At 35.9% G+C, this 23,369-nt stretch overlaps 1 protein-coding gene across 3 annotated transcripts in view; it reads right to left on the reverse strand.

Moving 5' to 3' along the window:
• LOC110093708 (ABC1 family protein YPL109C, mitochondrial) overlaps positions 1 to 18,840 on the reverse strand; it is a 57,469-nt gene extending 38,629 nt beyond the window's left edge. The window contains exons 1-4 of one of the 3 annotated variants that reach the window (XM_020818686.2): positions 18,375 to 18,839; positions 18,068 to 18,145; positions 16,447 to 17,890; positions 4,858 to 5,127 (exon numbers count right to left, since the gene is read on the reverse strand). In XM_020818686.2, coding sequence (XP_020674345.1) covers positions 4,858 to 5,127; positions 16,447 to 17,890; positions 18,068 to 18,078 — 1,725 coding nt within the window. In that variant the 5' untranslated portion in view covers positions 18,079 to 18,145; positions 18,375 to 18,839. Of the gene's footprint in view, positions 1 to 4,857; positions 5,128 to 16,446; positions 17,891 to 18,067; positions 18,146 to 18,374 lie in introns of all 3 variants that reach the window. The other 2 variants (XM_028699306.1, XM_020818693.2) reach the window with 2 other exon arrangements.
• Positions 18,841 to 23,369: the final 4,529 nt, after the last annotated feature.

Raw genomic sequence — 23,369 nt, forward strand, 5'->3', positions numbered from 1 at the left:
TTGATATGTTCTGATACGATTTTGATATGATTTTTGATTCTGTATGATTCTGTTCTGTTCTGATTTGATCTGATATGTACGATTCAGTTCTGTTCTGATTTGATCTGATCTGTACGATTCTGTTCTGTTCTGTTTATCTGATTTCTGTACGGATTTTGTCTGATGTGTTTGATGTGGATTCTGAGGATTCTGATTGGAGGTTTGATGTCTTGCTGAGCTGTTATAGCTTATCCTTGTTTTCTGCGTGGTTTTCAGGTTCTGGGAAAGGGAAGGAAGTCTTGGAGTAGAAGTTCAGAGTCTGAGCCGTTATAGGTATTTTGTACTTTTGATTTTTGTACAGTCATGGTTTTTCTGTTCTGCTTTTTTTTCTGTCTGAAAGTCATGAACTGTATTTGTATATGATTCTTTTGAGGAAGAAAAAGATAGATGATCTGTTCCGCTGTATTTTGATGTTTATAGTAGCTCTGTGTGTCTATTTCTGTCTGTATGTTTGGAAGAAAGTTCTGAAAGCAAATTCCAAAGCCAGATCCTGGAATCAGTTCAGTCAGTCTGAAATCTGGATCACGACAGTTAACATCAATTAACAAAATAAGATAAAAAAAATAACGATGAGCTTACTGTTTATATTTAGATCAAAGGAAAGTGAGGGCTATTCTTTTTTTTATTAATGTGGAAGCCGAGCAAGATTTGAGATAATAGGGTTGTTTAGTGAGCTTTGGTTTGGAATTTTGAGTAAAATAAGGTGAGATTAAACTGGTTGAGTGGGATTTAGATGTGGATTGAGGAGGTGCGGCTTTCCTTGAATGTGAAGAGTGAAGGCTTTGACAGCTGTGAAGGAGTCGAATAGGAGGTTAAATCGAGGGCTTGGAGGTCGAATAGGGAAAATGACGGGAAGAGAGGGCTCGGTCGACTAGGCTTAGAGGAAGAGGTGTGGATTTTGGCTAGAAGCTCAGACGGTCGTGGTGAAGAGGTCGGAAGGTTGACGGGCTAGGTAGAGGTCGATTGAAAGTGGAGGACAGGGTCGCAAGGTCGGCGGGTTGAGGCCTTCTGGATCGACACAACAGAGTGGATGTCGGAGGAGGCCAACCATTATGGGAGGCATTTCGGGCAATGGGCGTGGACCATCGGAGGAGGGGGTCATGAGCCACCTCTTAGGGCTCTGATAAGCTACGGTATAGGATTTTCGAATGGAGGGCAGCAGGAAGGGAGTTTAATGGTGAAGGTGGTGGGATGGCCGACCACTATGGGAGGTCTTCTGGACAAGAGGACTGGATGACCAAAGAATGTGGGGGACCGTCCGAACCATGGGGATCGGGTCATGAGAGGCAGAGGGAAAAAAGTCGGGATTCCCACCCTCGATACACAGGGGAAATATGGAGGGATCACCACAGCTGTTATGCTGGAGGAGGAAAAAACCATTGGGGCAGTGGCGATCCCAGGGTGACAATCCTATGGTCACTGCATCCTAGTCTTTATGTGAAACAAGTTGAATATCTTGCAGCAAGAGCTGCACCTATTCATCCCGGTTCTCAAGAATTTAGTTCGTATGGAGGAAGAATGAATGTAGATCCACATATTTTACCCATTCCTGGACAGTTTATGACTTTTATGCAATTCAGAAATACTAGAGAGCTGCTTCCATCAAGATGATGTCCCAACCGAGTCTATTATGCTTAAGTATATCGTACGTTTTGTTCCTCTTAACAAAAAGTTTCCAATTCATTCTCAGCATCTTGGGTTTATTGTTTAGAAAGTCGTTATTAAGTGGAAGGATTTGCCGGTGCACGAAGCCATATGGGAACCTTACGAGCTGATCAAGAGAAAGTTCCCATCCTTCCATCTTGAGGATAGAGTGCTTTTTTGAGAGAAGTACTAATACACTAGGTGGTCCATCTTGTATGGCCCAGGGGAGTTAATATTCACTATGTAAAGAGGAGAAATCAAGGGAAAAATAATTAGAAAATTTTATTTAGGGAAAGAAGCTGATTTGAATTCAGATTTGGGATGGAATTATGAAGATTTTATTTAGGGAAAGAGAGTTTATTTGAATTCAGATTTTGGAGGGAAATGTGATGATTTATTTAATGGTATTTGATTATTTTATTTTGAATATATGTGATTTGTTAGTTTGTTATAGTTCTTTTCTTTGAGGGCTTCCTAACGGCGTCCAAGATATTTGGGAGAGCCGATCTACCTCTCTAATCATAGATCACCTAGTTTTGGTCTTTTTCCTTCAAATATAATCCAATAAAAAGTGATTCTCGAGTATTCTTCTTCATCGTTTACTTGTTATCAATTTCTATTTTGCTGAAATTGAATATTCAGCCAAGATTTTCTTCAAGTTCTGCATCTACTTCTTATCAGATAGATGAGCTATATCCTCGAGCAAGTGATGTTCTCAATCATATTCCTGAGGACTTTCCTGAGAGCTTTATTACAGAGGTCAAAAATATCTCGATCATGGTTTGGATGCTTGACACGTGAAGGTTTGAGATCAACTCTGAGCGGGTGTGATTTTTGAAGGCTAAACTATTCAATGACAACCTAAATTAAATATATTTTGAATATAATATGTGTGCAAAGCAAAGATTCAATTTTTATGAAATAAGCGTACTACAAAATCATTTGTAGGCGGTTAAGGAAATGTGCAAACTCCATTTCAATCACATTAAAACCTCAAGATGACCAAAATTGGGACTAAAATCTGAAAGAAAAATATTAGATTCTCTGACAACTTTCAACAAAGTAAAGAAAGGCAAAAGAAGGAAAGGAATAGATAATTAAATGAAAAAATAAAATGATGCACTGATAATGATCCAAAATGTTGAGTTAGAAGAAGATATGGAAAGATTAAAAGCAAGAAACATGCTCAAACTATAACTTGCCTCAAAATCGACAAGACTCTATTGTGAGCTCCACGCAAGACTCGAGAACAATTTTAAATTCGCCCTGACTTGCGTAGATGTAATTAAATAGACTTGAATTGAGTATTTTTTATAAATTTTACTTAATTTCTATGCTATAACATGTGTATAATTATAGTATAATATGTATATTTATGTATAAAAGTAATAAAAATGACTTTGAGTTGACTCCAAATTGAATTCGAGTCAACCTGGAATAAAATAATTTCAATTCAACTCTGATTAACTTGAAATGATTTAAATATCAAAATTGAGTTTGACTCAAGCTAGAATCAAATTTTTTTTTATTCATGTTAAGCTAAACATGCTCAAACTCAACTCAACATCACCCTAGAGACAAAGGCAGTGGAAAAAAAAATTGTAAGTTGATTATTAAGTTGATAAACAAAGTTTTCTTCATGTTAATGAATGTGAAAAAAAAAAAAAAAAGCAACTCCTCATTAGTTAGAACTCCTCCATGCAGATAATTTCTCAGCAAATTGATTCTTGGCATGTACGTCCAAATACCAGGACTAGCAACCTCAAACAAAATGGTTTCATTACCTCATGCCCTTGATTTCCACAATAAAGATTCAGTGATCTTCTAGAGGTCAATAAAAAACATATACGGTGGAAATATAAGAGGGATACCTAGCTGAATAAATCATAATGATTTATTGGAAATAACTATATCACATCTTTATGACTAATGCAAGAAGTAATAAAGCAACTCCGCCTGGACAGATGAATATAAGAAATTAAGAATGAGGAAAGTGAATAGAATCAAGATTAGAATAAGATTATAGACTTTAGTTGGACTAGCTAGTATTCCAAAAAAAATAATTAAAAAAAAAAAAAAAACTAGACCTTGAAAAGTAGAGTATCAAGATGAGGATCAACATATGCTAATAATAGAAAAGGAAGTTGGACGTAGCTAGACCAACAAGATATAGCGTGTATAAAGTAGGAATGCAAATTCACGAGTGGCAGCATTTTTGTAAAAAGAGACAGGAAGGCATATATTAGGATTAGTGAGCTGAAGGGAAAACATGAAAAATATCAGCAAAGAATTAAGCATCAGAATTTTACAATTAAAGTTTCACTAGTGTACAAGTTAACCATCAGAATTTTACCACGGAAGATTCACTAATGCACATGCCTAGTAGGACTGATTTTGGCCTCATTTGGTAGTGTTGTTCATCACTGTGATCTGCTTAATGAAAGTAAGTCACCACTACTATCAGAAGAGGATTACCTATTCTATAATTGTTATTCCACATGATTAACAAACCATAGACTATGTGAACGCAATGCACAAGACTTTAGGTCAATTGTTTACCGTACAAAGCAAAATTGTAACACTAAAAAGCAAAACGTTAAAAAAAAATCATTGAAGGCCTTAGTCTTATATTCACCCATGAAGTACAACTAGTTTAGCAATAATATACCACACCACACACCTGACAACAGTGCGAATCAATGGAGCACAAATTTTACATCATGAAAGCATGTTAACTGCTTTGTTGTTTAAGTTAGAAAGTCATAAATCACTTGTTTCTCAAAAAAATTGCCAACTATATGAAAAGCTAATTTCAATGGTTATTAATAATACAGTTGATGGAAATTGGCAACCCACCACACTGCTTAAAACTAAAAGATGATCAACTAAAATTCTATAATTTTGGTTCAAGTAGAAAGCATTCAGTGCAATATATGAAAATCTCATTGATGATGCATAGTTCTCATATTTATCAGGCCTCTACTTCCACTCACATATAGAAGATATAGCGGGCATAACTGAAATCATCGAGCTTCATTTTATGCATGAGAAGTTATATTAACAAACTAGATTGATTGTCGTCCAACTCTGAGGAATTTGTTCAAAACTTGTCTGAAGTCATGTTAAAAAAGGACATTTTGCTTGAGGCAAGCCCTATTGTAAGTATGATTGTACCTCGATAAAAGCCTCTGGATTTGGGCAGTTCTGTTGCTTAGACAGCCGCAATGTGCACTCTGCAGCAGTGCGGCCATCTCTAAGGGCAACAGCCTTGAAGAACTCGAGCAAATTTACACGATCACCACTGGAAAGTTCAGCTGTCATGCCAACATCAAGAAAAACAACATGAGGCCTCGACTTGAAGAACCCTTTACTTGGGCGTCTTGATTGAGACACTCGGACAAGAATATTTCCAGGATGCATATCTGCATGGATAAAATTATCCACCTGAAAGAAGTAAGCATTGAAAAAAGCTGAATCACATTCGATCAATTATATTGCAATATCTAATTAAAAATATCAAGGGAGCAATTATGCAGTAAGAAAAAAAAAACCATATATAAGTGTCTAACAATTCATCAATGAAATACTTGCGAAGTCAAGCTAAACAAAAAAAAGTTAAAATTCTAACAATTTTTTTACTGGGACGTGCATACAGTACACGGAACAAATATATTAGAGCAAACTACCAATTAGCATAGATAAATATTTCATATGCATTATTAATCTAAAAAAAAGGCTATTGCCAACAGTAATGCTCAAACAAAAAGCTGCATATTGCTTAAGTTTTTTCTCCCATCAGCTCATTTAGTTGACTTAATGATAGGCACTCAAAATAATTTAAAATGGGTTGTACAATATGAGCACATGCATAAATAAATGAGTAAAAAGCTCAAAATAGTCCCCTTGCTATTAGTTAATATCCAATTTAATTTCAGACATTCATGATGACCCAATTTAATCCCATAACTATTAGAAAATATGCAAAATTATAATGTAATCTTTTTTGCTAACAATAATTGTTAAAATTAACCCTAATAATTAAATATGAGACATTTTTCGGTATTCTGGTATATGTGAGATAATATTATTATTTAATATTTTTTATTATTTATTATATTATAATAAATATAAAAATTAAAATGAAAGTTAACCAACTAAATAACAATAATGAATAATTAATAAACGTGATTAACTTCCATTATGATTTTTGTATTTACTTCAAAATGATAAAATATTTAAAAATAATAATATAATCTTCAATACACACTAAAACCCAAAATGCCTTCAAATTTAATTTTTGGGATTAATTTTAACTGCTATTTTTGGTCTTAGGACAAAACTGAGACATTTTCTAATAGTTCGAGGGCTAAAATGGGGCATTATAAAAGTCTAGGACTACATTAGCTTTACTAATAGTCGGGGGCTACTTTGGGCTTTTGCTCATAAATAAATACATGCACCAACATAAATAAAAACACAAATAGACATACACATCATGCACGCTTGTACACACATGAACAAATACAAACACACACAAATACAAACATGATGAATGCAGACAAAGGCATAAAAAGCGTGCACATGTATATCCATGCATAATGCTTTCATGGATGTATACCTATGTCAATTCAGACATCCATCCACAAATGAAAAAACATCCATAAACACGCAAGTGCATGTGCTCACACACATACATATAGGCTAAAAGGCATGCACACACATGTAGATAAGTGCATGTGTACACACCTGCATGCATAAAAACAAACCAATATAAACACATACAAACAACCAATAGACACACACAAGTTGACATCACATAAGCATGCACACACCATTGAAAACACAAATGAGCACACACACATCCAAAAACATGTGCATACACTACACATATAGAGACACACATGCACGGCACACAGTGCCAATTTGTATATGCATCAGCCTTCTCCAACGATCACCAGATAATTCAATAAAGATGCAAGTTTTTCTAATTCTCTCCTTTCTAAAACCAACTAATTATAGCGGCTTCATGAATCCTCGTTATCTCTGTCCTTAGTACCACATTAGTTGTTAAACCTATTTTTCATAACTTGAATCCAAATTACCTACAATCTATCAATTTTTTTCCTAATCTTTTAACCTTAATTTAATGTAGCAATCTTATTAATGTATCTTGTACCCTTAGTTTACATGTCTCAATCACTTAACATTATTTTTCACCATCTTAAAAGAAGCTACCCTCGCAATTTGTCTGATTTAATCGTTTCTTAAACAATCGTTCACACACATCAAAATTAGTATCCACCTATGATGCACCGACACGTCTCCCCAAAAAAGCGTGCAGTGTCCGACATGACATGCATCCAACACACCTCTAACACATGTCAGACACACTGAAAACGCGTTTGATTAAAAAACTATTAAATACAAATTTGACACGCGTGTTCGACATGCGTGTCTTAAATATTTTATGAATTTTAAAAAATATATAATTTCTTATATTTAAAATTTTATTTATTTTAACTAAAAAAACTAAATTTATTATTTTCTATCCACAAAATCAAATCAATCGCTCGCACTCAACATCCCATTCATTGAATATTCTCATTTTCATTTCTCTTTGGCGATCGCGACTTTGGTTTTACAAGAATGCTCGAACTCAGCATCGACGTCTAACGTCGTTAAAACATCAATATTTCAAAATCATCTTAACATCAAAGTCTAACACTGTTTTAACATTGATGCTCGATGTTAACAATTTCTACACTCACAACTTGACAGTTCAGCTTTGTCCGACGTCATCTTAACATCGATGGCCAATGCCCTGTCAATATCAATGGCAGACGCCTTCCTAACATCAACATCCAATACGTACTGCATCGCATCGATGTCCGACACTCGACATTATAATATTAATTATTTTAAACATAAATTCTAATTAAATGACTTATTATTTCTAACTTATTTTTCATATTATACTTATTTAATTTTTATACACTATTTTTAAAATATAAAAATTATATTACCGTGTCAAACCCATATATGTGTCTTATATTTTCAATAATTGATGTGTCATGTGCCCATTATTGACCTATGTACTTGAGCAAAAAAAAATATGTCACGTACCTAGAGGGACGTCTGACCACGAACGACGTCATGCTCGCCATACTTCGCACGACCCAACATCTCATCTCCCACGATCTCTTCTTCTCGTCGCTAAATACTATAAAGACAAAGGATCGGAGGTTACGACACCTTTAATCGAAAGCATTGGCTGGAGCTCCGCTTGCTATGAAGGTCCTTTCTCCTTATCGCGTACTTATTCAGCTCCTACGTCGCTGTTCGACTTCGCTCCTTCGACGACCTTCCCTTTTCCTGGCAAATCGGGAGTTATGACATTCGGATCGCAAGCAACAACAGGATCTCGCGTGCAGTGAAGGTAACTTTCTCCATTCCGAGTGCTTCTTCAGCTCCTTCGTGGTCATTCGACTTTGCACCTCCGACGACATTTCCCTCCTCTGGGATCGGAAGTTGCACATTTTAATCGTAAGCAAAGGAAGGGAGCTCCGCTTGCTGTGAAGCAACTTTCTCCATTTCAAGCGCTTCTGCGGCCTCTTCGTTGTTGTTTGACTTCGCTCTCCAATGACTTTCCGTTCCTGTGGGATCGGAAGTTACAACATATTGCTCGGAAGCAACAAGGGAGCTCGCTTGCTGTATGCAAAGGTAATCTTCTCCCTTTCCAGCGTTTCTTCGGCCAAATCACGTATATGTGCCGAATCAGAGGAGGAGGAGAGAGGGGTTTAATTAATTTTAATTAAGATTAATCTTAATTAATTATAATCAATTTTAATTATAAGTATTTTAATTAATTATAATTAATTACAATTAACTTTAATTAAATAATTATAATTAATAACTTATAATTAATTTTTAATTTTAATTCATAAATTTTAATTACAATAAATTATTATTAATTAAATATAATTAATTAAAATTAATTAGCTATAATTAATGGAGGTTAGTTATAATTAATTGTAATAATTATAATTAATTATCTTAACTAATTATAATTGATTATAAGAAAATATAATTAATTATTGATTATAATTAATTAATTAAATATTAATTATAATTAATTAATATAAAGCCTGCTCCTCCCTTGCCTCAATCCACGAGCCGACACAGTCGTCGATGACTCCTGCAAAGGTATAAAGTTCCAAATCCCATCTTCGGTGTTGTGACGAGCCGGTGGACCCACTATACACGCTCTTGTAGCACGATGGGGGAGAATCCGGTGCGACAGGTGCGACGAGGCGGGTAGGCCCTATACACGCTCTTGTAGCGTGTTTGGGACAACCTCGAGTACCATGAGACCTCTTACCTCGACGTCGACATCAAGACCGTTGACGACTGTTACGTAATGTATAATGTTTCAAATCCCATTTTCGATGTTTGCGCGTACCGGAGAACCACATATACGCGCTCTCGTGGCAGATAGGAGGGAGCCCGGAGCGACGCATAATGAGATGGGTAAGCCTTATACATGCTCTTGTAGTGTGGTGGGAAAAGCCACTTGTGTTCTCATACGGGTACTATTGAAGGCCTCATACACGCTCTTGTAGCATGGTGGCATGAAAAGATGTATGGCTTGGTGTCCCCCCAACATCTACCATACACGCGCAAATAGCATGGTGGGATGACCTAGTTCCTAACATTTCCCCCAAACAGGGGATATGTCGGGGTGCTGCCGAAATTTTCACCGAAATGTACAAAGCCTGAGCAATTTGAAGACATCATTTGAGCAATAGTACAGAAGACCTGCACTTGAACAAAAAATGCACAGAACTTGAACTAAATGAGCAGAGGACTTGTATGAAGAATAGATGACTTGAGGACTTGAATACGAACAAAACCTAAATGACTTCTAAAAGGTCAAATCCAAATAAAATAAAATCAAATTGGAGCTAGATTCAAATTAATTTGAACATGAAAATGAATCTGCAAAGACTCCAGAAGACCTTGAATAAAAAGTGAACATGCAATTGAACTCAAAGGACTGTAGGGGACTTGAACAAGACTAGTACATCAAACAAAGACTTTGATTTGGATTGAGTCTGAGCTTGAACAAGCATCTACACTCAAATAAAATAAAGCAACAAACAGACTTATAGAAGTCCTAAACTCGAATCAAATGATAAAAATCTTGCTGCCGAAGCCAGTCAACTTGAAAGTGAATTTGTAAGTTCAAGCTGGGTTCAAACTCGACATGAGCAATAAAGAACTTGAACCTTCAAGAACAAGAAGGGACTCAGTCTTGCACTTGATTCGGACAAGGAACCTGAACTCGCACTTGACCTCGTACTATACAACAATAAGTGGGAGTTGTAGACTCGATGAACTCGAGTCTAAATGAAACTTAACTCGAACTCAAACATATACAAAGGGCAAAGTTTGAATCATGTGCGAGGGAATTCAAACTACAAGAACATCTGTATGGTCAATAGTGACTCAAAGTAGGTTACAAGACCTTGATGCATGAACTTCTACGACAATCCCTACAAATGCCTGTAGATTGAGATGGCAATATTGTCAATTGATATTAGAAGATTCGTCCTTGCAAGCAAGTACATCAAACCCACCTGAGATTGGTGAAAAGGTGGATATGGTGGAAGGACAATGGTTCTTCTACAAACGCTTCCAGGAGGTCATAGTGGATACAACGATTCCCTGCAAACGAACACTTGTGGATAACAACAATGTGTTGCAAGTACAATGAATCACTGTGGACACAAGTACGATATTTGATCTTTTTAAAAAAAATTGTTATATTTGAATTATGAGATATTTGAATGTTACTTAGTCGAACTTATATATGTTATGGTTGTCTTTTATTATTATGATAGCTTGTCTTTCATTTTTAATAATATTTCATATTCATATTTATTATTTTATAATTTTTATATAGCTTGCGTCAAGTTCAAAATAGCGCGCGCCGTGCCGTGCGCTATGCGCCATGGCTCCAAATTGACCTTTGCGCCATGGTGCGCCATTCGACGTTAACAGGTATGGTGGACTCGTAAAATAGTCCCCACGAGATCAAATGCACCGTACTTACAAGGACAACAAGATAGTCGCAGAATGCATAGGTGTCTCCTATATGCATTATTGAAATCTCCAACACCAGCAACAGTGCCTGTAAATTGAGATGGCAACACTAACAATTGATAGTGGAAAACCTGTCCTTAAAAACAAATACAATCAATGACCACCTGAGATTGGTGAAAAGTGAAAATAGCTCTTCTATAAGTACGTCCATAAGATTTTAGTGAACACAATCATCCCCTGTGAGCAAGGACGGATGATATAACACATTTGTGGATAAAAACAGTGGGTACATAGTGAAAGATACATGTGGACACAAAAGTATACAAGAGCATATGACAAATACGAGTATCGGCTGACTCTTCAAATAGAACTCTGGAAGTACAAATGGAAGAGATGTTTGAGCAAATTCGAACTAAACTTGCTGGTATTTCAAAGTTTCTTCTTTGCCTTTTGTCTGAGAGAAAACATCTCTAGCATTTATAGGCCTTTGAAGTACAAATGATCTTCGAAGTCTGACATTGCAGCATAATATACCATGCACATTGATAGTGCTATGGTACCGCCTCTGTCGATGTTGTTCAACCAAGGAATACAAGTACCTACTTGGACAGAATCCTCCTATGAGAAGGACACCTCTTGTAAAAATGAAAGAGATGTATGAGCAAATTCAAACTAAACTTCTTGGTATTCCAAAATTTCTTCTTGGTCTTATACTTGAGAAGAAAATTGCTTTAATATCCATGAACACTTGAAATGACAGATCTTGAAAAGAGTTCTTTTCAAGGCAGCAGTAACTGATTTTAAGGTCCATAAAAGCCTATCGTTGAATGAGAAAAGGGAGTTTACATCGGGACAATAAGATATCTCATTAGAATAAGGTGACAACACTATAATTCACATGTAAGCAAAAGCAGGGGATCAATAGTAAGAACCAAGGGCTACTGAAGCGCGATGCCATGCCACCGAATCTACAACCTGTATACAAGCAGACATAAGGAGTGTACAAGCTTCCAAATAGAATGAAACATTTAAATCAGGGTTTCCCACACAACTGAGCAGCGTCAAATATCTCAAAATGCCCCCGCACATGCACCGTAACTTGTATACGCATAGGTACACAAAATGGGTAAGTGCAATTACAACACCCCTATGGGCCCCAACGAGCATGTTGTAGAAAGATATGTGACGTCTAGGGATGTTGCGTGAGTCAATTTGAACTCGATCCTCCTAAGCTGGTAAATAAAAGTCGACAAGGTTCAACAAATAATTATAAAATACACTCAAACACCCACATGAGCCCCGACGAGCATGTTATTGGCACACACGTGACGTCTATGAATTCTACACGTGTCCATAAATGAACGTAGTTCGAGCCTGATCCTTCTATATGAATAGATAGGAGTCGGCACGGCTTGAATTATCAAACAGATATACGATCAGGGCGTCGACCAGAATATCTGTTTTATATGTTCATATAAGGCCTTCAAGGCCTCTAAAAAAAAATTCATCAACAAAATCGCAAAGCTAGCAACGAACCCAATCCCTCTATCGGAAAGTTGATAGGGTCGACAAGGTTTAGTCAATAAATGATCCCATTATCCCGATGATGGTGGTGTTGAATGCAGATCTCAATCGGAGGGGTTAATTCCAAATACTTTCCAAATGTCTTCAAAATCCAAAGCCTCCAAAAATGTCAAAAATCTCAAAAATCCAAATGTTTAAAATTGAAATCCAACCATAAAATACTTAAAGCGAAAATTTATCCACCCTTCGTAACAATTTGTCAGGGTGGAAAAATTGAAATTTACTTTAGCTCACATAGAGCTAATGCCTAATCGAAAATATTACTATGATCCATTCTCAAATAATCTCCTGCTAGTAAGGACATGGTATGTGTCCTCTGACCAGAGATTTTGCCATCAATTGGCACCACAGGATAAACGGTTATGACACGGGGCCCTCTAAACCTGGTGGTTCTACCGTCAAATGACACCACTAAATTATGATTATGGCCAAAGCCAACATCAAATCTTTGAGATATAAATCAATATAATATAATCGATAGGGCACAAAGCCCTTTATTAGCTAAGGTGGATTCAAATTTGTCTCCTTAGACAAATATCCACCCTAGGTCTACAAGGTCCCCTTGGACGACGCAACCCATGGCTGCCGACAAGGATCTTTCTGTCAGGTTGGGTCGACTACCTCCTCTGACTGAGTAGATCAGAGACCACGATGGCCCGAGACGACAGAACCATGGGATCTTAATTGGTTTCATCATCACTCCCCCCACTATCCGCTTTAAGTGCAAGATGGTGAAATTTTTAATTTTAAATATCAAAACTTCAAACTTCCAATGCCCGAACCGATGCTGCTACTATATGTCAAATATTGTATCTTTACGTATTTCATCGACGACTAGCCTTTATTGAAAGTTCTATCTTGTGATCGGAAGAGGTAATTAACTATAAGGGCTTGCGCCTATAGGAAACCAGAACTCAAATCATAAAGTCCTCGTAAAATGAGGGAGAAATCTCTGGGAAGTGTCTTATCTACAAACTCATTTGTCTTCCCAAAATTTACCCCATAACTTAATTCAGTTAAAACTCCACAACAACAACATCAAGCCTTTATCCCACTACGTGGTGTCGGCTACATGAATCCTTTTTCTCCATTGTGTCATATTAAAAGTCAAATTCTCATTTAAATCTAATAAAAAAATGTCATTCCTAATATTTTCTAATCAAGTCTTTTTAGATCTACCTCTACCTTTCTTAACATAAGTCAAATCTAATACCTCTACTCTCCTAACTGGATCATTAGAAGGCCGCTGTTTTATGTGACCAAACCATCTAAGGCGACTCTCTCTAATCTTATCTTTTACTGGAGCTACTCCAACCTTTTCACGTGTATACTCATTTCGTATCCTATCTCTAAGGGTAAAGTCACTCATCTACCTGAGCATCCTCATCTCTGCTACACTTAACTTAGTATTATGCTTCTCTTTTAATGGCCAACATTCGGATAAAGCATTGCAGGCCTCACCACCATCTATAGAATTTTCCCTTAAGTTTGAGGGGTACTTTTCTATCAGACAACAATCCCGATGCAATCCTCCACTTCAACCATCCAACTTGAATTATGTTGATAATATCCCTATCTATTTCATCATCACTCTGAACAATAGATCAAAGATATCTAGGTCTATTACTACTAAAATTACACTACATATATTTCGTTTTAGATCTAATCAAACGAAAACCTTTAGACTCAAGGTTGACCTCCATAATTCAAGTTTACCTTCAATTCCCTCTCTAGTCTTATCAACAAGAAGAATATCATCAGCAAAAAGCATACACTAAGGTACATCCTTTTGCAAATGTCTAGTGAGAATATCCATGACTAAAGCAAAAAGATATGGGATTAAAACTGATCCTTGATGTAACCCAACCAAAATAGGGAAATACTTGGTCACACCACCTTGTGTTTGAACACAAGTAATAACTTCTGCATACATATCTTTAATGAGTTGAATATAAGCGTTATTAACTCATTTCTTTTCAAGAACTCTCCATAGCACTTCTCTTGGAACTTTATCATATGCTTTTTCTAAATCAATAAATATCATATGTAGATCCTCCTTATTTTCTCTATATTTCTCCATCAAACCTATTAATAAATGTATGGCTTCCATAGTCAACCTATTCGGCATGAATCCAAATTGATTTTGAGAAAAAAACAACGAGAGGAGTTGGGGCCGAATTTTCGGATCCCACATCCGTGTCATGCCGTATCTGTGTCGTCGTGTCCGTGTCTATGCATCATAGGTATCCACATATATGTTGCACTTAACTTGCTTATCAATGATTTATTTATTATTTAACACTCATAAGTCATATCTATATAAAATAGTTGGCAAAAATACAATTTTATTATATTTACTTTTAAGTCTCCATAATATCCTTTTATTGCATAATCCTTCTAAGACACCTACATATTTTATTCATACAGCCGCAACTCTAATAATTATGACCTAATCAATATCATCACTTTTATATAATACGTCCAAGATAGCTAAACTTATGACACCTAAGTATCAATTTAACTTCTAATAGCATTGTATGATAATCAATAATATGATACCCACTAAAATTACTTATCATAAACTCAACCTTTGTTCCACTGGTCCTCCGTTTGTCTTTCAAATATTTTGTCCATTATTCTTACTTTCATTTATTTCAAGGATTATGACTATTTCATCCACTAAAAGCATATACACCAACTTATCCTACTTTGAATATCTTTAATAAACATCTTTATAATCAATACAAAAGGATAAAAACTTAAGGTATATCAATGACACAACCAATTGAGATCAGGAACTCAATGATCACTTCACAATCACTTCTAATAGTAGTCAATACTCTATAATACATATCTTAAATAACACAAACACCTTTAACACATTTATTCCTCAATGCACACCAAGTCAATTTTTGTGCTTAATCATATGTCTTGCCAAGAACTATCATAAATTAACTTAGCACAAAAATCATATCTATAGTGAATCTTATGGGATACAACCAAATTATTATCTAATATATATAAATCCATTAATTACTCTCTATATTTTTTTCCATAAATTAACTTAGCACAAAAATCATATCCATAGCGAATCTTCTTAGATACAACCAAATGATTCTCTAATACCAACAAAATTTTCTCTAATATCATCATAATCCTCTCCCACAACTTCATTGCAGGACTATAATTTAACTTCCCAAATCACAAAGATTTCCTTTATTCTAGAATATTATAACCGAAATTATTCTTCTCCAAATTTTTGCATTGAACTTATTAAACTAAAAAATTTCATAATAAAAAGGAGTCTAGTTTGGTTAAAACCAATGCTTTAAAAACCGGACCGGACCGGCCGGTCCAACCGGTTCAACCGTGAACCGGTCCAAAGGCCGGTTCGGTTCAACCTGAAAACCGGCTTAGCTTCAAACCGGCGCTTTTGGATTTGTCCAAAACCGCCGGTTAAACCGATGAACCGGTCGCGGTTCACTTGAACCGGCCGGTTCAAGATTTGTATTTTTTAATATTTAAATTTTAAATAACTTATTTTTAAATATTAAAAAATATTTGTAATTTAATTTCAAATTTGAAATGCTTAATTTTAAATTAAAAAATTCAAACAAGCATTTCATAAAGTTTCATCTCTTTACATGATGTACTACACCTTTCTAGCTCAAAAGCCAATATATAGTAAAAGCTTCACCAAGGGAAAGTCTCCCAAGTGATGTGGGACTAAAAAATCTAAAACTCCTATATCTTTCTTTTTAACTTTTAAGTTTAAAACATACACTATATATTATTTGTATATCATCTAAATTGTATTTATTACGTCATCCAGTTCAACCCCGGTTCGACCGGTTGAACCGGTCGAACCGTGAACCGCTCTCTCTACCGGTTCGTTGTCCGGTCCGGTTTTCATAACATTGGTTAAAACCATAACTTCTACTACATTCATGGTTAAAAAATGAGAATGTAAATTATGCATTGGCACAAATTAGATAAAGGATGTGAATAAGGAGAAAAAGGAGAAACAATAAAAGGCACATAAAATATTAAACTACACAAATAAAGAAGAAAACAAACCAGGAGCATCTTGAGGAGAGCATGAGTCCCTATACGAGCAAGAGTACTTTTTAACCGATCATGTCCTTCAAGCTCATCCACATAATGAGAAACACTTTCTCCAAGCTCATAAGTCTCCACCAACACAGCAGGGTGCACAAGTGGATAGAGAGGCTTTGGGAAAGAAACATCTTTCCAGCTACGAAAATTGTATATAAAACGACTCAAATGAGCTGCTTCTCTGGCAAGATCAACTTGAGACATCATAAAAACAGCAAACTGCTGTACACTTTCATCAAGGCGAAGCCACTTTAAGCCAGGCATGAAATTTGAAACTTTAGCCACCAAACTGATTAAAGCAAAATCCCTTCTAATTGATTCTCCAACACCAGGATGCCTGACTTTTACAGCAACAACAGCATGGTTAGACTTCTGTATTTGATGTCGAACTCGTAAAGATGCCCGATGCACTTGGGCCACACTTCCAGATGCTACAGGCTGCTCTTCAAAATCTTCAAATATATCTGACAGCTTGCGACTGAATGCTCTCTCAATTGTCTTTTTCGTGTAGTCAAAACTATGTGCAGGTGCTTTACTATGAAGCTTTGTCAGTTCATTGCAGAGATCTCCAGGAAACAGGTCAGGGCGTGTAGCAGCCCACTGTCCCCATTTTATAAATGCAGGCCCTGCTTTCTCCAAAGTACGGCGGACAAGGTAAAGCCATGTTTTCCTATACTTAATTCCTAAAGTATCTGAAAACGGTGCCATTATTATGATCGGTGAGAACAAAATTGCCAAATAAACAGCTCTTAGTAACAAAACAAAAAAGTCCAAAACCAAGAAGAGAAAAGTAGTGATGTAAAAACGGCTATCTTGAGCTTGCATGTATAAGGATTTGCTTCTGGGAAAATAATCCCTATCAGCCCATGCTGTATTTGTCCAAGCTAATTCTCCGGCGCAAAAGGCAATAGCAGTTCGAGCCAGATGAAATCTAGTAGAGAGCAAGCTTATTGCAAATGCAAACCTATTGGCTAGAGTAGAGGTAAGACCTTCGTAAGAGCTCATTGCAAAATGCCTTCTCCACACCATTTGGAGATAATGTCTTAGAACACTGCTGGCTGAGAAGGTGGAGTAATTCTTGATACAGTTGCGCTGAGCAAGATTTTCCCTCATTGTATTCCTAGCATATGATGTGTTCCCCTTGTTAAAAATCCTATGGCATTGGAAACCTCTGCATGGTATGGGCAATCCAGCTAGCTTAGGTCGATTTACTTTAACTAAAATCATTGAACATAAAGTGTTTCCTCTCATCAAAGCCCCTTGATGATGAAAAGCTCTATAGGAAAGGGGTAACGGTAAACCAAAAGAAGTGTCTGATCCATTGCTCTTCCCTGTAAAGTATGTGCACCACTTGCTTGCTGCAGACGAATTCTCTAGTTTAACTCCCCTCTTGAAAGCCAAAAACCTGCAAGTCAGAAAAGATTATGTTTATTCTATCTTGTAGAAAAATGGTCATTTAGACCAACAAATTTGACAGTTAAAAGAGCAACTACTGCAATCAGCTAACTTTGCTTTAAACATCCAACAGAAAACAGATGAAATAGGCGTGAACATCCAAGTCGCTAAAGAGTATGAAGCTAACCTTAACATCATAATTATCCGGAGGGGAACTCTGCTGCGGTATAAATTATCACGTCAATACCAGAATCAAAATAAGGAACTGTAAGAAAAAGCAAAGCACTCTAAGAAGTCATTCCCAACATCAAGCAAAGAAGTGACAATTTTGAATAACCTTAACTATTCAACAATTTCCATGGAGATTTCTCCTGCTAAAGCAAAAAGATGACAAGATTGAAACAGAAAAAGGACTGCAATCCTTCGAGAGATGGAATTAGTGCTAGGATATCTCTCTGCAAAAAGTCCTCAAGTTTTCACCATTAAAAACAAACCTTCGAATGGTTGGATTGCAGTGTATGGATGTTCATTGCGAATTCAATAACGAAAAGGAACCATGGCGATCGAGCTGGAAACACCGAAGTCCTTGGACAGCCATCAGAGCCCCGTCAACGCGATCACTGGTCGCATTAAAGATAAGTGTCCCCCGCCGGCACGCACCGTAGAAGAAGAACCAGAAGAGACTAAGATTCCTAAGATGGTACAGTGCGGACAATGCCTCGGGAACAGATCCTCGTCCTAGAGTTAGGTTTCTAGAATGGAATGATGGAAATATCTGGAAAGAGCTGATCCGATATCTTTCTACAGGAAGCCCGAGCGATGCACGGTACCAATTAGCCGCAGCCGGTGAATAGAAGGAAACGGGAGAGAGAGAAAGAGAAAGGGTTGGAGAACCAGGAGGAGAGGTGCGGCGGAGATCGCACGCACGTGCCAACGTGGTCGACACGGCCGAGCCTGTCGGGCCACGGATAGGTTCGAGCGGCCGGACAAGTCTTGTTTCATGGGAAAATATAGGCCTTAAATGATTTAAATGTCCCAAATATATATATAGCATTTATTTATTTAAAGCCCATCTTGAATGTCTAAATTTTAACAACAATAAAAATATCGAGCCTTCATCTCACTATGTGGGAATGGCTACATGAAACTTTTTTTCTTCATTGTGTATTGTTGAGAGACAAATTATAATTTAAATTAGAAATGTCATTTCTAATATTTTCTACCAAGTCTTTTTAGGTCTACATGTACCTTTCTTAATATAGGTCAAATTTAATACATCTACTCTCATAACATTCTAAACATAAGTCAAATCTAATATATTTACTCTCCTAATAGGGTCATCGGAAGACTAACGTTTCATATGACCAAACCATCTAAGGCGTCTCTCTCTAATTTTATTTGTTACTAGAACTTCTCCAACCTTTTCTCGGATATGCTCATTTCGTATCCCGTCTCTAAGAGTAAGTCCACACATCCAACTGAGTATACCATCTTAGTAACACTTAGTATTATGTTTCTCTTTTAATGGCCAACATTCTGCACCATAAAGCATTGGAGGTCTCATCACTATCTTATAAAATTTTTCCTTAAGATTGAGTGGTACTTTTCTATCACATAACAAACTTGAATCATTCTTCCACTTCAACCATCCAACTTGAAATCTAATAATAATATCCCCATCTATTTCATCATCACTCTGAATAATAGACTCAAGATATTTAAAACAAATACAATTAATAACTTGATCGCTCAAAGTCACAAAACCCCCACTAGATCTATTATTACTAAAATTACACTCCATGTATTCGATTTTAGTGTTGTGAATATAGATTCATGAATTATAATTTTAATGATTGCAAATAGTTCAGACACTTATGTTTTTTCTACGACTATCTTGCCTACTAACGTTTCAGGTCCACAAGGCCAATTGCAAATCAAGCCAGCTCAAGATTGTATAGATTAGGATTGAGTCAGTCTCTAAACTGTCGTTAAGTATTTTTCCCTTTTCCTGAGTCAATTGTATTAAAGTGGGTCCTGATGTTAAATAACCTTGCACACACACACACACACTTAGGAAAAAATTCTATCTATTTTAAGAGTTTTTTATTTTTGATAACATAGTCCAAGACAATCCAAAATCATCCTAGACAATCAGTTAAAAACATAAACTCTAATTAGGGCATCCTGGTTAAGGCAGCTGCAATTAAGAAAATCGTCCTGGACGATTTTAGCATCGTCCTAGACGAAAGGCTCAAATCAGAAAGAATCAGCCGCCAGATACTTTTATGCATATTTTAATTTTTGGATATCATCTACGACGATGCAATGCAATTATGCCTATATTAGACTGGTAATTAAAAAAAGTAATTAAGATTTGATTGCTCAATCATATCATCCTATACAATCTCAAGATCGTCCGAGTTAATCAGTTAAACAAACTTTAGTTTCTTCCTGAATGACAAGAACGATATTTTGGACGATGTGTATTAATTTGTACTAATTATCTAGGATGATCCTAAATCATCCGGGAAGATTAGTTATTTTTCCATCATCCACAGATGCAATCACGATGATGTTTTGGACGATATTTGACATTTTGAATTAAACGATCATGAAATCATCCTGGACTATCAATTTATTTTTACATCGTCCAGACATGCAATCAGGGTGATGTTCTGGACGATGATCAACATTTTTGTACTAATCGAACAAGACGATATCTTATCATCCTCGACGATCAGAACAAATAAGTCCTTTAATCGTCCAGACTCTCCTAGATCATCCTAACTAATTAAGCTGAATTTACGGATTGTACAAGATGATCGACCGATCATCCTGGATAATAATTTCAGTTTGTTGCAATTAAGAGCACATTCGAAGCTCTTCTATATAAGATATTTTGTTTATCCAAAAATTATATCTTTTGCTGTTGTCTTGACTTGAGAGAGCTAAGAGGATAGTAAGAGTAAGGGAGAGAGAGAGAGAGAGAGAGAGAGAGAGAGAGAGGATCTTGTGAGGGGGAGTTTATGAGGGATTTCACAAAGGTTGCTCCAAGCAAGGATCCGAGTAGTCTTCTCCGATCGTAGTCCCTGGTTCCTTAAAGGTTCGAGAGAGGTCTACTTCAACAATTGATCAAAGTTCTCTGCCTACTTCAAGAGGAAGCGAAAGGAGTCAGGTTCTCTACCTACTTTAGGATGAAGCAAAAGGAGTTGGGTTATCTGCCTCAACGGTAACAGTGGAAAGGAGATTTGTATAGTCTTCTTCGCCTTGCTGTGAGAGCAAAAGGAGAGTCGTTAAGTTTAGTGCAATACCCAAAGGAGAGGCTCCGGGAAGTGAAAGTAGGTCAAGTTGATCGAACCACTATAAATTTTTATGTATTCTTTATTATAATTTTTTCGTATTTAATTTTTCTACTTTGATTTTCTTGTGGTGAATTATAGTTTGGTTTAAGATTGCATTTTTTATTAAGGAATTTTTAAAACATCAATTCACCCACTCTTTTAGTTAGCCTTGGGCTAGTTCACAAGGGCTTAACATCCTTAACGAACTTTCAAGTGGTATCAGAGAGGGATTCATAAAATCGAGTTTTTGAAAACTTTTGAATTTTGATCCATATCTAACTCTGGTAATTGTAATACTATGAAAGGGTACTCTATTACCCGACCACCTTTGTTTGACAATATTCCTTTTGATTTTTGGAAAACTCACATGTCTACATTTTTACAATCAATTGATTGTCGTATATGGATGCTTGTTAAAGAGGATTATTCACCTCTGTCACGTGAAATTAATGACATTAAAATTGAATTTTCTTTTACTGAATGAACTTTTGATGATAGGGATTTAGCACAACTGAATGTAAAATGTTTAAACTATTTTTTCTATTCTTTGAAATCGGAAGATTACATGCATGTCTCAACTTATGCTACTGGTAAAGAAATATGAGATAGATTGTGCATTACTTATGAAGGAATAAATAAAGTTAAATATTCTAGGTTGAATATTTTATTGCATGCTACGAATTTTTTTATATGAAATATATTGAATCTTTTTATGAAATGTATATTATGTTTATTCAAATTGTCACCTCATTGCATGCCTTAGGAAGAGAACTCACGAATTATAAAAAAGTAAATAAAATTTTAAGATGCTTTTATTCTTTCTTTGATGTTAAGATTACTGTAATAACTAAATTTAAGGATTTGAATACTTATCCTAATGATAAGTTTCTTGGATCACTCATTCCTTATGAGCAAGGGGTGAACCAAAGATAACTTGATGCAAGTGAGAAAAAGAAGGAGAAAACTATGGTGCTGAAGACCAACGATACGGACACTAATTCTTTTGGGTCTGAAAGTGATGATGTTATCTTAATCACTAGTCAATTCAAAAGCTTTCTAAGAAAGAAGCAAAAGTACCATGATAAGTGGAATAAAGGTAAGGGTAGCAAAAATTTTAAAAGTTCTTATGATATAATTTGCTTTGAATGTAGGAAACTAGGACATGTACGAGCTGATTGTCCTACACTTAAGGCTAACCCAAGCAAGGAGAAGAGTGAGGAGAAACCCAAGTTGAAGAAGGACCAGAAGCGATTTCAAAAGGCAGTCTAACAGATTTTGCATTTGACTCCTCTAAGACTGAAGCTGAAGAGGAAACAACAAATCTGTGTTTGATGGCAATGATCATCTTGGTTAGTCTGACCAAGAAGAGGTATGTGAATTAACCTACAAATAATTACTTAAAGTTTCTAAGAAAATTTATACATCATATAGGAAACTTAAGAAATTGCATGCTAGTCTGAAATTGGAAATTTTAAATTTGCAAAAAGAGTATAAAGTTTTACATAAAGATCATGCCCAAATTGATAGCAATCACATATTATTACTTAATGAGTTTGATGAGTTAAATAAAAAGTATTCTGAGTTGGTCATTGAGCATGAATCTTTGAAAGAATCCCACACCTCACTTGAAAATAATTTTAAAATATATATTGATGAATTTAAAAGTAAGGAGCACTATTTGAAGGTTGATAATGTTATTTTAAAAAGTGCTAACTCGATGTTTAAATATAAATTAAAAGTACTTGAGAAAAATAGGAGTACACTACACCTGATATAAAGCCAAAAGTTTTGAAACCTAAGAAGAGATACTATAACATGAATAGATTAGTAAACCCTTTTCATGGTATTAGATATTTTTTATGTGGCATGTTAGGAAATTTTTCACACACTTGTACTATTCACCATAGTACAAATTGGGTGTGAAGACCCAAATTACATTAGGATTCACAACATAACACACATGCATTACATTCTACTTTTCATAAGAAGTGACCCAAACTTATTTGTGTTCCTAAATTTGACGTTTGATGATTTTATAGGTTTGATCTCACAAAAGGCTTCATGAGAGAATGTAGTACCTAGATAGTGGATACTCACGACACATGCATGACTGGAGATGCCAACCAATTCATTTTATTGAAGACCAGG

Source organism: Dendrobium catenatum, unplaced genomic scaffold (genome assembly GCF_001605985.2).
Source record: "Dendrobium catenatum unplaced genomic scaffold, ASM160598v2 fragScaff_scaffold_1236, whole genome shotgun sequence".
Taxonomy (NCBI): Eukaryota; Viridiplantae; Streptophyta; class Magnoliopsida; order Asparagales; family Orchidaceae; genus Dendrobium; species Dendrobium catenatum.